This window comes from Anopheles funestus, chromosome X, assembly GCF_943734845.2.
Source record: "Anopheles funestus chromosome X, idAnoFuneDA-416_04, whole genome shotgun sequence".
Classification (NCBI taxonomy): domain Eukaryota; kingdom Metazoa; phylum Arthropoda; class Insecta; order Diptera; family Culicidae; genus Anopheles; species Anopheles funestus.
Window position 1 is genome coordinate 3991303 of NC_064597.1, and position 15755 is coordinate 4007057.

Sequence of the window (15755 nt, forward strand, 5' to 3'; positions counted from 1 at the left end):
ATTTTGGAATTCTAATCCCCGAACTGTGGTCACAACGTTTTCGCATTTTTCTAAACGTATATAAACCTCAGATAAACACTCGGCGGGATAATCCGTGCTGGCCAATTATCCGGTAGTTTATTGGAACGGGCACGAATAATCGAAACTGTACAACATACACTGGAGAAATGTGAAATAGCTTCAAGCATAGACACATAAAAATAAAATTGTTAAGACCTGATGTTTCGGTAAACACGGCTCGTCCCATTATCCCGACGAAGACGTCCAGCACGTATTGCCGTTGTGCTAAGTGAGCGTTCTTTAAATAATTGCAATTCAACTGCACAACGCCGGATTGTGGGTATCGTCGTCACTTTGCTGTAAACGACGCATCATAGCAGCCTTCGTTATTCGCTGTTGCATTCGTTCAAGTTCAGTTTACGAAGAGTGAAAGCTTGCTGGTTCCGGAAAGGTGAAATTTTATTTGATTTCCATCATTAGCAGGATTTGGAGCTACCAAAAACGGGCAGGTATGTTTTATTGCCCATACAATTTCCGTTGCAATTAATCTCGTTGTTTTAGATTTGTTAGTCGTTGGTTGGAAAAGTGGGGCTCTGACGGGACGCCGCGTTCGTGGATAATTATGAATGGTATTTCAATATCAAAGCGGTTTTACCCGTTGCTAGCAAACACACTAGATATAACTGTTTCGCCAACGTACGTACCTATTGCCATAAGCTTAATTGTATGTTAAAACTCACCTGTGAAAGCAGTACCATTCCATCGATCCATTAATTGACAAGTGCATAGTTTTTGTTATTGTTGTTGTTGTTTGTGTATTGTATGGCAAGGGGGATGGAAAACGGGAAAATTATGTTTGGAGGGTGCCTCTGGTCAGGTGTTCTGTTTTGTTACGCTCGGACAAAAAAATACCATTTGGAATGGTAATCCTTCTGTGAAGGATTATCCACACAAACATACAAACGCATCGGTTTCAAAGAAGCCATAGAGAAACAGCAGCATACGGTTCATGGTTTTCGGTGGATTGTTTTGGAGCATTTTGTTTTTGCTGGTCCAACGGAATTAGTGCATTTAACGTAGCTGCTGCATACAATGTTAGTTGAGATGTGCATGGCCAAACGTTTGATCTGTACAATAATAAACATACGAACACAAGCAAACAGTGGAATGTTGGATTAGGAACAAAGCAAAATAAGCATTTGCAACCATCTGTAAATACAAAACGCAAGTTGAAAGTGTATGAAAAGTGCATCCATAGCGTATGTAGGTCAGGGTGGTGTGCACAGTATGTCACATGAAACAATAGTTTCTATTTGTTGGGATGGAAGTTTTAATTGATTTATTTGTAATTTTGTATGCCTGTTTCCAACCGCGAAGATAGGATTGAACATAAAGATGTTATTTCCCATATTAAAATTCTCGATTATTATGAGTTTTAAAATGTTGCAGCTGCATCAAATATCGTAGTCATGGTACAGAGTGGAATGGACAGTTAAAGCAAGTGCGTTACGAAGCACGGTTGCGTAACCACACTATTGCCCGGGGAAGGCTGGAAAAAAAAGTACAACCCACCCACCTTCCCTGTTAATCATTTGCAGGTTTTGCGTGTTTGCAAAGCACAAGCGAATGGCCTCCGTGGAATGTGCAGATAAAAATGAGACAATCACCATCATTCATTTGCAAAGCCATTCAATACTGCACGTGCACGAAACGTGAAAGTAGCAGTTCGTTTATTGCGCTTTTCATTATCAAATGTTTTGCTTGGAAGGGAAGGTTTAAGTGTAATATAATTTCCCAGAAGAAATGCGTTGCGGCGCTAAAATATCCAATCAACCGGATTTCACCCATTATTCAACTATCAGATGAGAAAAACAAAGAATGTAATGCCACTTGTGGATCAAAAGCGTAAACCAACACCACAAAATAGCACGTGACCGCCAACTTGGTAAGTTAGCTTTACACAGCTGTTGTGCTAATCGTTTATGCGGTAAAAAAAACGGAACGAATACTAATGTAATGTAAAACTGTATGCCTATATTTTCAGTATCATCAAGCTGTATTTAATGAGCTTATTATTGAGCAATGGTACCGAAATCTGAATATTGTTGCTTGAATTGCTAAAATATAATAATGGACAAAGCATCATCGCCATGTTGGATGTTGCAATCGGGCTACTAGAACGTTTGGGAGGCTTCGAGCAAACGGCAAATTAACGCCTTGCAGGTCGATGCAACACGCGTAAATCATTGTGATCTATCACGCGCTCATCCACTTAATAGATTTGTGCTCATTTCGGTATCTAAGCATACACGACAGCGGCCGGACCGATTGAACGGCGAGTCATTTTCAATTACGACCTCTAGCGCACGATTGGATTGAATTGGAACGTTTTGTCCATAGCGTTTCCATCAAATTGCGCACGAAAGGGTGACAACGGGTGCTATATGTGGCATGATAACACTACTAGCTTCACTGATTGTGCTGCGTGCTGTTTATTGCTTTGCCGCGGCAGGGGGGGAATTATTCCTTCCGTTTCGATTTTTTTTCAGCTTTCTTCCGGTTCTTTGTAAAGGTGAATTTGTTGGAAAATAGGATACAAAACACCTGGTGCAGTTATTTCAGCAATGTAAATTATATTACAATTAACATCACACCCATCACACACACGCTCGAAATTGAAAGATAAAACAAGTTTCCGCAGCAAAAAAAAAACGGAAGCGAAAATAGCAGGAAAACCTTTTGGTGTGAATAGACATTTGATTAGCAAACTGTTAACACATCTGAAGGTGTGAACGGCGACACACCATTTTCATGTACAATTAACTGGTGTATATATGCTCTATATATTTACTTATTTTCTTTTACCTCTTTTTAGTTCTTTGATTTTTTTTGCGCAGTTTTTTCACACAAAACAGTTGTACCATTTCGTAGCGAAATAAAATTTCATCATTTTGTATCTCTATGTATATGAGAGCAAAAAAGCACCGAGGCATAATTGATTTTTTGTAAAACGTTTTTTTTTCTCCAAATGACACCATTTCAATGAGATGGATGCATATTTTTTTTACAGCATCCCCCCATTCTCGATGTGTGCTGTTGCATAAATAGGCAAATAGCAAATATCATTCCGTTCTGGCATCAAACGAATGTTCTCGCACGTCGTACAATCTGTGGCTTCATCTTCACGTGGGGCCTCTTTTTTTTAAAGCGTTAGACACAAAACAGCAGAAACAAATGCATTATGCATGATGTTGGAGGAGTGCTATATGTTGTTGTTTCGTGTGGATTTCCGCTGAAATTGCATCTCGTTAGCGACTGTGTGCGACGCTCTTGGATTGATTATTTTCTCTATTCACATTTTTTTGCATTTCTATTAAAATATAAAACTAAAAAAATTGTCTTTATTAATGTTTAGATTAATCTTAAACTTAACTGATCCAACTGGAGGCGGCTTGGTGGTGTATGTGATAAACAGCGCCGGTCCACACGGCAGGGCAGGGTTCAAATCCCATTCGGATCTGTCTCCCCGAAGCAAGGACTGACTATCCAGCTACGTGGTAAAATAAGTCTCGTAAGCCAAAAATGGCCGACATAACCTCAGAGGTCGTTATGCCAAGAAGAAGAAGAACTTCTGCATGTTTGGTGTCCTCTTGAAGTGTTTCTGTGAATCTTGAAGATGAGTTAAGCTTAGCTAAACGAAATAAATGTCATTTCCAACAGAATTTTGATCAATCCAGTAGTGGATGGTTGTTTAATTAGTTTCCACCAGTGTATCATTTCATCTCCAGCTGTTTCATTTTCCATTAGTTTGGAAAGATAGCGTGTGCCGTATCCATCACATGCTAGTTACCGGTTTTTTTATTTTTCGTTATCATTTTACAGTCATACTGGGACTACTGGGCCAAAAGCAACTCATACATTTATTACATATCCACGCAGCAGTACGCGAAGAGGTGTGGAATTTTGTAAACTTAAGGTAGCGTTTAGAAAGCAGGGAAAGGAAGGGTAAAAAGAGGTGAGGTCTCTTATCAGGTTCTCCCGTCACCGTTGGTGGGAAATCGTAAATTTTAATTAAACCCCTCACCAGCTATATAAAAGACGTCTGCCCATGCGCGGGGGCTTCCAAAACTGCTTAACGAAGCGCAATCCATTATGAAGATATACCTGCGAGAAGAAGGGAAAGATGTCCACAATATGGCCAATCCACTTGTCATATGACTTGGTTCGCTGGTTAGAAAAAAGACTCCAGTCCAAGACTATGGCAACAACAATGATGCAGTTAGTTCCCATATCACAGAGCTAAAGAGCATGTGTTAGATGCGTGTGGTAGTGTGTGAATAGTTGAAGTTGGAAACTTATAAGTAGGGCGACTATTCTGCCCTCCAAGGGTACGGGTAGGGGTTGCATTAGACTTGCGCTAGTAATTGCGTTAGATAATGAGGAAAATAGGCAAAGTGTAATTAAGCGTACTTGTCACAACCGTGCTAGGCCTCTGTGGTACAAGTGGGTGCGATATGCTCTTTTTCGTTTAATATTTTCCTTACCCACCGAGATGGGCCGAGAAATCAATTGATGACACACACCAACACTGCTTACTTATCTACTTCTTTCAGATAGCTTGGGCAATTTATTGAGCGTGTCACTCGGCCGAAGAAGGCTGCTAAACATTTTGGGGCACGATCCAGCCCGCGTGCGCAAAACCGGCGTAGGCCCTGACGTAGTTTGATTGAACGCTCTGTATCTCATCGTCGTCGTCGGCGCACCCCTTCCAAAAACCCCGGAGACTTCGGTTGGCGGTAAGCGCCGAAGCGGTGGCGGCAATCGGAAACGACCGGACGATCGTGCGTCGTGGGGCGCCAGTCGGTTTCGAGTGTGCTAGTTCTTACTGATCCATGGCTGTAGATAGAACGTGTGAGAAGAGAACGACATACGGTGAATACGGCGTGGCCTAAGCGCATCCACAGCAAGCGGGACGGTTGTGGACGGACGTGTCGCAGGAAGTGGCAACGATACATTTATATATATATAAATGTATTTATGCTATCGCGATTCGTAGCATTGATTAGCAGTATCTGTTAGGAAGTCGTCCAGTGCGGATCGGGGAGTATACGTCGTGACAACAGGGTGCAATCAGTGTGCATCCCGAATTCGTCCATCAACAAAATATACGCAATCGTTGCGTTGCGTGTGCCTGCAAGCCGGTGGACAAGGTGTTTAAGCATTGCAGCTGTAGGGACAAGTTTTGCGCACCATTACACCTTGAGAGAACCAAGTGGCAAGCAGCGCCTCGCTGGAGTGTGTAGTTGCTTATCTTGCGTGGCGAACAACTTTGTTCCGGTGATATAAATATCTACCGAAGGGTGGTAGTGTGCAAGAAAACCCACCTCGTATAGGTGGAAGTGAAAACTAACCGAGAAGGCTCAGTTGTGCGCCCGCCAGCAGTGTAGTTACTCGTGCATTATTGGAGCTAGTGTCTCGTGAGTCCCTCCGCCAGTTCTCAAAGCCACAATCTCCAAGAGTCAACACAGAACAGCTTGCCACTTGCCAAGATGAGTATGAGTAAGTGTACATACTGCTTCTTGCTACATCAATCAAACTGCAATACACAAGCCCGCTGTGAAGCACTCTAGCAGCAATGTGACATCTCTGAGGCTAATATACTTGCGTTCTTCTCCGCTTCCTACGGCAGGTTCGTACACCGAGAGCAGCTCGGAGGAGGATGATCTGTCACCGCGCGATAAGGTGCAGCAAAACTCCAAGGGCTACGCAGACTTCTGCGTCCGTAACATCAAGCAGCATTCGTTCGGTCGGCATGAGATCGAGATCGCGGAGCAGGAGATGCCGGGCATTATGGCACTGCGCAAGCAGGCCCTCGACGACAAACCGCTCAAGGGTGCGAACATCGTCGGCTGTACGCACGTGAACGCGCAAACGGCCGTGCTGATCGAGACGCTGATTTGCCTCGGTGCCAACGTTAGATGGGCGGCGTGCAACATTTACTCGACGCAGGTGGGTACTAGTGATGTGTAATTCGGAGTGGAGTCGTGGATTCCACTCCTACTCCCGCGTACGAAAAATTGATTCCGATTCCGACTAAAAACCAAAATTGACTCCGGCGAGTCTGGTCGAGTCCAAGTTCGGATGAGTCCGAATGGGTCCATATGAGTCCATATGAGACTCGAGACTCGACCAGATTCAACAGGAGTCATTCCACTCCCTCGCCGCTCACTTCTGCCGAAGTCATTCCGACTCCGACTCCAACTGGCTGTGGAGTCGGACTGATCCTACCTGGGTGGGAAAAAGGGAACAAGGATCCTTTTTCTTCTTCTTCTTGGCGTAACGACTAGTGATGGACAAAATTCTGTTTTGGTCGGAATCGATTCCGGAGTACTCCAAATTTCCCGGAATCGATTCCGGATAGTAGGTTCGGAACTGGACACCGGAATCGAATCCGGACTCTGCTCCCGAATCGATTCTGGAACCAGAAACGATTCCAAACCTGGAATCGGAATCAGAACCGATTTTGAACATGGAATTGGAACCATGTAGTAGTTCCGATTCCGAGTGCCCATCACTAGTAACGACCTCTGAGGTCATATGCTGGCCATTCCTGGCTTACGAGACTTGTTTTAGCCGGAGCGAGTCATTCCTTGCTACGGGGGGACGACGGTCCGGATTGGATTTGATCCCCGGTCCTGCCGTCTGTACCGACGCCGTTTATCACATACACCACCGGGCAGTCCTCCTCCCCAAGGATCCTTATTAGGGGTATAACTTATGATCGAGTCTCAGGCGAGTTTCAACGCACGAAACGATATTATTGTAGCATCGCGAAGCAATTGGTTTCACATCGTTTTCCTGGTCTGGTGGCTCACTTTTAATAATTTGTCGAATTGAGATATAGGCGCTTGTTTGTGTGTGTGTGCGCCATATACCATTTGTCAATGCAACGGGGGGACAGAGATATGTTTAATTGGTCATTTGTTGCTCTGGAGTGTATGTGTCAATGCTTGAAATTGATTAATTCTGCAACAAGTGTACGTTCTGCTTTCATTTTTTTCTGTCTCGCTCATTCAATAGAGAGGCACTCATTTTGTTTTGCCGTGTGTGGTTTTGTTTTTTTCTTCTATTTGTTTTATTTGTATGAAACACACAAATCGATCATCAAACATACTACTCGAGGGTATTACTACTAGCGGCCGGAAATCACACCCCAGTCGTACTGCATGTTTCCACTTAAAAAAAAAAAGAAATGTGCGTCCATCCGTTTCCTTCTCCCTATTATACGGCTGAATGATAAGACACCCAAGATAAGTGTGAGTGTTGGTTTTGGTCAGTTTTTGTGTTTTTTTTTATTTCGCTTTACTCTCTCCTCCCTGCTGCAAACTAATTTACGACATCACTGCGATGATAAAGATGAGGCTAACAGATAGAGTGTATCGTGTCGAGCACGCTGGAACGTACGGGGACGGCAGATCGGTATGAAGGTGAACACAGAACTTCTCGCAGTCGGTTATAGATAATGAATTGCCATTCCGAGGCATCGTTACCAGCGTTACACCCCCTTCTCCCCCGGGTTCGGGTCCGTTCTTTGATGGAAGAAGCTTCCAAAAAGATAACTCGCCCTTGTGTGTTTCGTGCAAGTTGTTTTATTACTCAATTGCCGCTTTTCGTGCATATCGCTGTTGTCTAGTGACGTGTTTCCGAGAGTTATTTCATTGTCGGTCTACGTTCCCTAGGTTTCATCTCCACTCGAATATGATAAACCGAACAGCTGCATTCCCCTAACCGTGTGTTGTGGTGTTCGCTTTTAGGATACATCACGTGCTTTTGCTACACGTACATCTCAGCTATTCGGTCTGAGCAAATATCTTCTTTAGTTTATCTGTTTATTCTACATTACCCGGCTACTGGCAAATTTGTCACATTGTTTACTTGAGCATCAATTGCACGGTGTCGTGCTACCACAATGTAATTACAGTTGTGTGTGTTACAGTACGAGCGAAAGCTACGAAAGCTTTGTGCTAACTTTTGAGAGACACTTTGCCCTTGAAGTCGTCAGGATGTGAAAGATAAGGCCCTAAACCAACGATGTGGATGGTCCTCGTGTGTTTGAAGAGCATATTGCGAAGTAAACACATCTGGGCCGTGTTAAATCCTTTAAGGGCGCCCGCCACGGCTTTACCTTCAAATTGAAACCTTACACTAGGTGTGTAGTCCTCAATAGAAAACTAATGATAAACATGTTTTAAATATTTGAAACAGAATGAGGTGGCGGCAGCACTGGCGGAAAGTGGAGTCCCGATTTTTGCCTGGCGTGGCGAAATCGAGGAAGATTTCTGGTGGTGTATCGATAAGTGTGTACACGCGGAAAACTGGCAGCCCAACATGATACTGGACGATGGTGGCGATGCAACGCACCTGATGCTGAAGAAGTACCCGGTAATGTTCAAGATGATTAAGGGTATTGTGGATGAGAGTGTGACGGGCGTGCACCGGCTGTATCAGCTGTCGAAGACAAGCAAACTGACCGTGCCGGCGATGAACGTGAAGGATGCGATCACGAAGACCAAGTTTGATAGTCTTTACAGCTGCAAGGAATCGGTTATTGACAGGTACGTTGCGGTTTTTGACGATAAATTGCCTTTTCTTATTTCTTTATTACTGTTACATCATATAAACAGCCTGAAACGTGCCACGGACATTATGATCGGCGGCAAGCAAATTGTGCTGTGTGGGTACGGTGAGGTCGGCAAGGGTTGTGCCCAAGCATTGAAGGGTCTCGGATGCATCGTGTACGTGACGGAGATCGATCCGATCTGCGCGCTGCAGGCGTGCATGGACGGGTTCCGTGTGGTGAAGCTGAACGAGGTGATCCGCACGGTGGATGTGGTCATCACGTGCACCGGCAACAAGAATGTGGTGACGCGCGAACATATGGACAAGATGAAGAACGGCTGTATCGTGTGCAATATGGGCCACTCGAACACGGAAATCGACGTGAACAGTCTGCGCACGTCCGAGCTGCAGTGGGAAAAGATGCGCTCCCAGGTCGATCACATTATCTGGCCCGGTCCGGACGGCAAGCGCATCATACTGTTGGCCGAGGGCCGGCTGGTGAATCTGTCCTGCTCCAGCATCTCGTCATTCGTGGCTTCTATTTCGGCCACTACGCAGGCACTGGCGCTTATCGAGCTGTTCAATGCACCACCCGGACGTTACAAGGCGGACGTGTATCTGTTGCCGAAGAAAATGGGTATGACTTAATACACTTAATACACTTGTGCTTTCTCTTTTTACATTGTTTTTCTTCTCTTTCAATATTAGACGAGTACGTCGCAAGTCTGCATCTCCAGACGCTCGATGCACATCTGACGGAATTGACCGACGAACAGGCACGGTACATGGGCCTCAACAAAGCCGGTCCATTCAAGCCGAACTACTACAGGTATTAGTATAGCAAGTGCGCTTCGTTTCCGGACCCGGTCGCACTGGTGCGATGTTTCACTTTAGTCGTACTTGTTACGTCCGTTTTGAGTTAGCATTCGGTTTTGTTTTGGTACACCGTGACAAAAGGCGCAAACATTATTGGGCGTAGTGCACTTTAGGAAAAATTGTAGAGCAAAAACCAGTGCCGGGAAATCAAGCAAGCAATTTTATTTTAATTGATTCAAAACAAAGCAAAACAAAACAAAAAAAAACCGAACCAGAATCCGGATACGCAGTTAGTGGGAAGAACAAACGCATTAGAACAAAGCGAATTTATGTAGAGTGAAAGAAGCAAACGACATCACTTTCGGTACGTTCCGGCTTTTACGGGAGCCACACAAAATCTACTTATTGATGCCCAACAAATTATACCAATGTAATGATAGTAAAAAAAAAACAAAACTAGAGCTATACAGCGGCAAAAACGAAACACACACACAATGCGAAGCGAAGAAATAATACACAAAACAAACACCTTCTAGCATTTTTGGGTGATAGATTAGAATGGTTTACACAAATGCGAAGGAAGGAAGAGGAATTAGGAACTGCATGCGGAGGTGGATAAATGATTAATGTGCTCAATGAAACACGTACGAAAATGATTCTGATACGAGCAGAATCCCTATATACGGCTTCTTCTATCGGGGGGATTTGTAGGGTGCAGTTTTAAGTAAGTGGTAGGAACCTCCTCTTGCACACGAGCGCAATGTTAAGAGTGATAATAGGGAGTTGAGTCAAGTTCTTCCTTTGCGCTGTAGAAACAAAAGCATAAAACGAATTTCTTCCGCCGCTTACACACCACAACCAACAGACAATGAATCTAGTCTGTACACGCAAACGGGAGGAGGTAGCCGTTCCTTCTCGTACTCTGCTTTGCGTAACGACCTACTGGGTGAGGTCTGCCTAAATCCACAACCCTCTGGTGTAGGTTTTTTTGTGTTAGGCCGCAATGTTAAGCTCCCAATAAGCGATCATTTGGGGGTAGTGTGTTCTGTTGAATATTCTTGTTATAATGAGCCGGTATTGAGTGTGGGGATGACCCTACATGAAAATAGTGGTAATCATTTCAGTACACTATCAACAAAAACCCTCACGGAGAAGCTTGCACTGTGGGAAAGCATTTTCAGGGTACAAAAACCAATCATCCGGTGATTGATTTTTTGCTGTTGAATCTGTTTTTCCCCCCCGTCTCAACTTTATCACTGTCGCGTACGCACAGTTGTATGAAAGTTGTGTGTGTTTGTTTTTTTCTTATTCTCCACTGAAAATTAATTGTCAATTAACAAACAAATCAATGAATGAAGAACGGGGTAATTGGTTGGGAATTCAACGCTTGTTTCCCGGTGATTGTTACGGGCGTAGTTTAAATCCGCTGTGTCCCGCCTAGTGTGATCGTGTGTGAGGTTAAAGTGTTTTTTTTTTCGTTTTGCTTAGAGACTTAACAATTTGTGTCTTCATTCATTCTCTTTAGGGAGCGCTTAACCCCGCAAATATTGCGTACTTTTAGGTTTATATGACAAAAAAAAGAATCGTTTTACACTATTGACGCAATTTTAATGTTAACAATTTTTTTTGTTACTCCTTTGGGGAGAAACCAATTTTTTTTTCGTGTTGTGGTGCAATAATTGAATTATAAGGTTTTATTTTTTTTGGTAACAGCGTTAATGAACGAGCTAAAACGGGATAATAAGAAGCGAGAAGAACATTTGTAAAAAAAGAAAACATATTTTTTCAATAAGCGAGAAACAAATAGAAGAAAACAACAAAAAAAATCATGAAGAGATAGACTTATCCCTAAGGGATGAGATGTGAATCCCACGCTAAATCACGACGTATGTGGCTGTAAGATGAACAAAACAGAGTGAAGCAAACTAGAGCGAAAAAAAAGCAGATAGAAAACCCACTTATGAAGTAGTAAAGTAGTGCGCGGTGAGCTCAATCGATCGATAAATCGATGGATTTGTGGAACAATTATTAGAGCAAACAAAAAAAAAAAAGAAAAAGAAAAGGAATAAAACGATGTAACTGGGCTGCCCTATGCCAATAGAAGAAGAAAAATAGATGTGCGCAGCCTGTGACACGTCATGTAAGTGACTACGGTACGGCCAACCCGTAATGTCAGTTCCATGGCCGTTTCTCAAGGGCCCAACAGGTAATATTGGCAATGGCAGACCCAGACTGAGGATGAGGTTTGGGGTTTGCGTGGCACTCAACCCATGGAGCCCCGTTATGTAACTAGCTAATTGTAAGGTATACACAGGACACGCTTCCCACTTTCTTTCCAAAAACCAACAGCTTACGTGGTTTCTTACGGTATTATTACATTTACTTAGTAGCGTTAATAGTTGAGCAGTTCGATTTCCGGAATGGGGATAGCATTTACTTTTTGTTTTGCACAATTAGCTACGTTTTTGCGAACCTAACTAGTAACCCTTCCTTCCTTGTGCTTGATATTTTCCAAAACTCACCCTTATTCCTTCCCCCTCCAAGATCCGCAGTGCACTTGTTTAGAGTAGAAACGAATTTCTATCACCCCTTGTCCTACTAAACAACACAAAAAAGCCCCTTTTCCAACTATAATACAACCACACGACAGTAGTAGTGCAGCACGCACGCACGGTAATAGTGCTTCGCGATCAATACTTTAAATTGCAGTAAAGTTTAGCAAAGTTTTCCAACCCCCACCCCCCCACGCGGTTGATTTTCTTTCGTGCGCTTTGGTTGTCGTTTCGTGGTACACCGGGGCGTGTAGGTTATATCATTTCGACGCCGTACGTCGGATAAATTAATGTTTTGTCCCCCGTTTTTTGATGGCCACCCCCGTCAGAGTGCTCTCGCGCCAGTGTTGTGATGTTGTCTATTTGAGGGCGAGCGTTTCGGGGTGTACCACAAAACACAGAGGTACAGAGAGAGAGAGAAAAAAAACGAAGCATACTTTTACGAACGAAACATTATAGCCTGTATTAGTTGGAAAAACAACCACAGCAGCATTGAAAGAATTGGGGGCGAAAACACACACAATAAATGAGAAAAACGAAACGAAACAAAACAATATGTGACAAAACAAACAAAAAAAGAAGGCAAAGAAATTGTTAGATTGTTAACAAAGAAATAATCCGCTGTATAATTTATTCTCGCACCCTAATACATCGAACCTTTATCCTCCGCGTAAAGGAAGTAGATCGGTATCGGTGCCGTATCGTCCCTTATACGGACGTACTCGACGTGGCGTATAAGAAACATGGCCGCCAGTCCATAGAATAGCTGTGGCAGTCCTAGGTTAATCACCTTGATACAGCGAAAGAAGCGATCGTCGAGCGTTAGGTCCTGCCAGGGTCGTTTCGTACAGTGATACTTCATGTATGGGTAACATCCCGTACGGAGGATATGATAGTTTGTCCCCGTATCGAGCGTCCAGTTGAAATGTGACCATCCGAACTGATCGTTAGAGACGTCGGAGTGCTGAAAACAGTTTAAACTCGGTAAGTAAAAAATTATAAAAAAAATTAAATTAAAAAAAATAAGTTACTTTGATGAAGTATGATGTCCAGGGTGGTTCGTTACATTGCTTCAGGTATGCCGTGAGTACTTCAGATACTTTCGGTTTGCTGGCGGTATGTAACGCACGCTTTAGGAGTAACAGTTGCATTATTTTCCTTTTCCTTGGGCTGTAAATAAAATAGCAACAAACTATTAAAAAGGAAAATAATTTTTCCGTATGTAACCCAACCCGCTGCAAGGATTTTTGATCAAAAAAAAATACGTTTAGGATGTTCCTATAATGAATAGTCGGGCGGAACAGTTTTATTTTTAGTGTTATTATTTATTCTCAATTTACAATAACTCAATCTTTACAACAGCAAACCGCGAGGAAAGCGTTTGTTTGTTTTGTGAGTGTTCGTTTCGATTTTTCGACGACAATAATCTAGCTTTTCGCACCGTTGTTCATGTGGGGTCGCGCCAGTACGATTTCTCGATTGGTTTCGTTTAAGTTCTAGCTTTTTAACGGACAAAAAAAAACAGTGGGCGAAAGGAGTATAACGCTATTGCAACCCGGTTGTGCCCCCCATCCTCGTAACGCGGGTTAAAACACTGTTTAACGATCAATCTCGCCAAACACTACGTCCAGCGTACCGATGATCGCTACCACATCGGCCAGCATGTGATGGCGGCCGATTTTGTCTAGCGCGGCCAGATGAGCGAATCCGGGTGCTTTGATCTTGCAACGGTACGGTCGGCTGGAACCGTCCGACACGAGGTAAAGCCCGAATTCACCTTTCGGTGCTTCGACGGCGGTGTACGTCGCACCGGGCGGTACCTGATAACCTTGCGTGAACAGCTTGAAGTGGTGTATGAGGGCTTCCATCGAATGTTTCATCTCCCCACGGGACGGTGGCGTTAGTTTCGCATCGTCCGTCTTAATCTCACCGGCCGGCATCTGGTTCAGGCACTGGTCGATGATGCGCAGCGACTGACGCATCTCCTCGATGCGGCACAGATAGCGATCGTAACAATCGCCCTTCGTACCGATCGGCACATCGAACTCCACCAGATCGTACGCATCGTACGGTTGGGATTTGCGCAGATCCCACTTGATGCCGGAACCGCGCAACATAACACCGCTGAAACCGTAGTTTAGGGCATCCTCGGCCGATACCACACCGATATCAACCGTGCGCTGCACCCAGATACGGTTGGTCGTCAGCACATCCTCCACCTCGTCCAACCGTTCGCCAAATTTGGACGCAAACTCGTAGATGTCGTCGAGCAGTCCGAGTGGGAGATCTTGCGAGACGCCACCGGGCCGGATGTAAGCGGCATGCATACGGGCACCGGACACACGCTCGTAGAACTCCATCATCTTTTCGCGCTCCTCGAACAGCCAGAAGAACGGTGTTAGGGCACCCACATCCAGTGCGTGCGTACCGACCGCCATGATGTGGTTCAGGATGCGTGTAATTTCACCGAACAGCACCCGAATGTACTTCGCCCGTAGCGGGATATCGATGTTAAGCAGCTTTTCGACCGCGAGCGAGTAACACTGCTCATTGCACATCATCGACACGTAGTCGAGACGATCGAAGTACGGTAACGCCTGTGTGTACGTCTTGTACTCGATCAGCTTCTCGGTACCACGGTGCAGCAGCCCAATGTGCGGATCGGCACGCATCACTGTCTCACCGTCCAGCTCCAGCACCAACCGCAACACACCGTGCGCAGCCGGATGCTGGGGCCCAAAGTTAAGGCTTAGGTTCCGTACCGTCTTCTCCACCGGTGCGATCTTGCTGTTCCATGGCGGTAGCTTCCAGCGCGAGGTCACCTCATCCGGATACATGACCGGTCCCTTAAACTGATCGATAAACTCCTCGTCCGGGAACCATTTGCCGGCGGAACGGGACGGTTGGCGCGCATTATATAAAGCGGCGACATTTTTCAGCAGCCCACCACCGGTTACATAAACATTGGCGGCTGTACGCCTTGCGACCGTGTTTAGCACGCTGAATGCCATCCTTTGCCGAAAACTGCTGCTACCTGCCGCGGAGGAGCGTTTTTCCTTCCCTTTTCTCTGCTGGGGTTTTCCAATCGAGCTGAAACACACACACACACACGGAAAGGAAAAACACAGTTTCGATTAGGAGCGATTCGGTTTAGTGCGCAGGAGGGTGGAGTTGGTGCAGTGGTGGGTGGAAAATATCGCGATAAATCGTTCGCACCTTCAGGGATGTATTTGTTCTTTTTTTTCCTACACACGGACGTGCCTGTACGTGTGGTTCGTATCGGCAATGACTGTATTTTGCACTTTTTCACTGTTTGACACAATTTTTATTGAATTTAGCCCCGTGCCATCCCACATCAAGTGTCATTTCATATGTACGCGAGTAGAAAATCAAACAATAACATTAACGTAAATACGTTACGTGCATCACGCTACGCACTGTAACCGCGTAAATGTAGCTTGACCGTGCATTTCAATTTGCTTTACTCGCTGACAAAAACTTACCCTACGTTCTGGGCCCACTGGAAAATGGTTTTTCCGTCTGCGGAAAATTGCTGCACAACAATATGAAATTGACCGAAACGTATGTGACAGCTGTCAGTGCTGTCACGTTCGACATCGTTCACACGTGCAATACACTGCAGCACAGTGGTACGCATACCAGTGTACAGAAGGTTGACCTAATTCGTAATAATACGGAAATTAATATCTTTTTTAATTTCACAATTATTTGCTGTAGTTTGTACATTTAAAAAAGGATATTAATCGC

The 15755-nt window shown here is 44.5% G+C and overlaps 2 protein-coding genes across 5 annotated transcripts; one reads left to right on the plus strand and one right to left on the minus strand.

Annotated features, from left to right (window-relative positions):
• Nucleotides 1–136: 136 nt before the first annotated feature.
• Nucleotides 137–12538, plus strand: LOC125770554 (adenosylhomocysteinase-like 1). Of its 2 annotated transcripts, none has more exons than XM_049440271.1 (6): nucleotides 137–509; nucleotides 4614–5559; nucleotides 5690–6009; nucleotides 8266–8615; nucleotides 8685–9256; nucleotides 9328–12538. In XM_049440271.1, the coding sequence occupies exons 2-6, from the start codon at nucleotides 5550–5552 to the stop codon at nucleotides 9453–9455; spliced, it is 1380 nt and encodes a 459-aa protein (XP_049296228.1). In that variant the 5' UTR covers nucleotides 137–509; nucleotides 4614–5549; the 3' UTR covers nucleotides 9456–12538. The 2 variants fall into 2 exon arrangements, with proteins under 2 accessions (XP_049296228.1, XP_049296235.1); XM_049440278.1 differs by having other exon boundaries at nucleotides 4618–5559.
• Nucleotides 12539–12578: 40 nt separating this feature from the next.
• Nucleotides 12579–15684, minus strand: LOC125770526 (NADH-ubiquinone oxidoreductase 49 kDa subunit-like). 3 transcript variants are annotated; one of them, XM_049440250.1, is made up of 3 exons: nucleotides 15491–15684; nucleotides 13019–13157; nucleotides 12579–12951 (listed from the first exon to the last, which is right to left on the minus strand). In XM_049440250.1, exons 1-3 carry the CDS (start codon nucleotides 15643–15645, stop codon nucleotides 12631–12633), a joined length of 615 nt encoding a protein of 204 aa, XP_049296207.1. In that variant the 5' UTR covers nucleotides 15646–15684; the 3' UTR covers nucleotides 12579–12630. The 3 variants fall into 3 exon arrangements, with proteins under 3 accessions (XP_049296207.1, XP_049296194.1, XP_049296203.1); XM_049440237.1 differs by lacking the exons at nucleotides 12579–12951; nucleotides 13019–13157 and adding an exon at nucleotides 13292–15077; XM_049440246.1 differs by lacking the exons at nucleotides 12579–12951; nucleotides 13019–13157; nucleotides 15491–15684 and adding exons at nucleotides 13292–15077; nucleotides 15204–15454.
• Nucleotides 15685–15755: the final 71 nt, after the last annotated feature.

Excerpts from the sequence above, each read along its gene's own strand:
- LOC125770554 (XM_049440271.1), top strand. Across the intron at positions 6,010-8,265 it reads GCAACATTTACTCGACGCAG|AATGAGGTGGCGGCAGCACT; the intron begins GTGGGTACTAGT and ends TATTTGAAACAG. Across the intron at positions 8,616-8,684 it reads AAGGAATCGGTTATTGACAG|CCTGAAACGTGCCACGGACA; the intron begins GTACGTTGCGGT and ends TCATATAAACAG.
- LOC125770526 (XM_049440237.1), bottom strand. The coding sequence starts at position 15,645 with ATGCGTACCACTGTGCTGCAGTGTATTGCACGTGTGAACGATGTCGAA. Across the intron at positions 15,078-15,490 it reads CAGTGGGCCCAGAACGTAGG|CTCGATTGGAAAACCCCAGC; the intron begins GTAAGTTTTTGT and ends TGTGTGTTTCAG.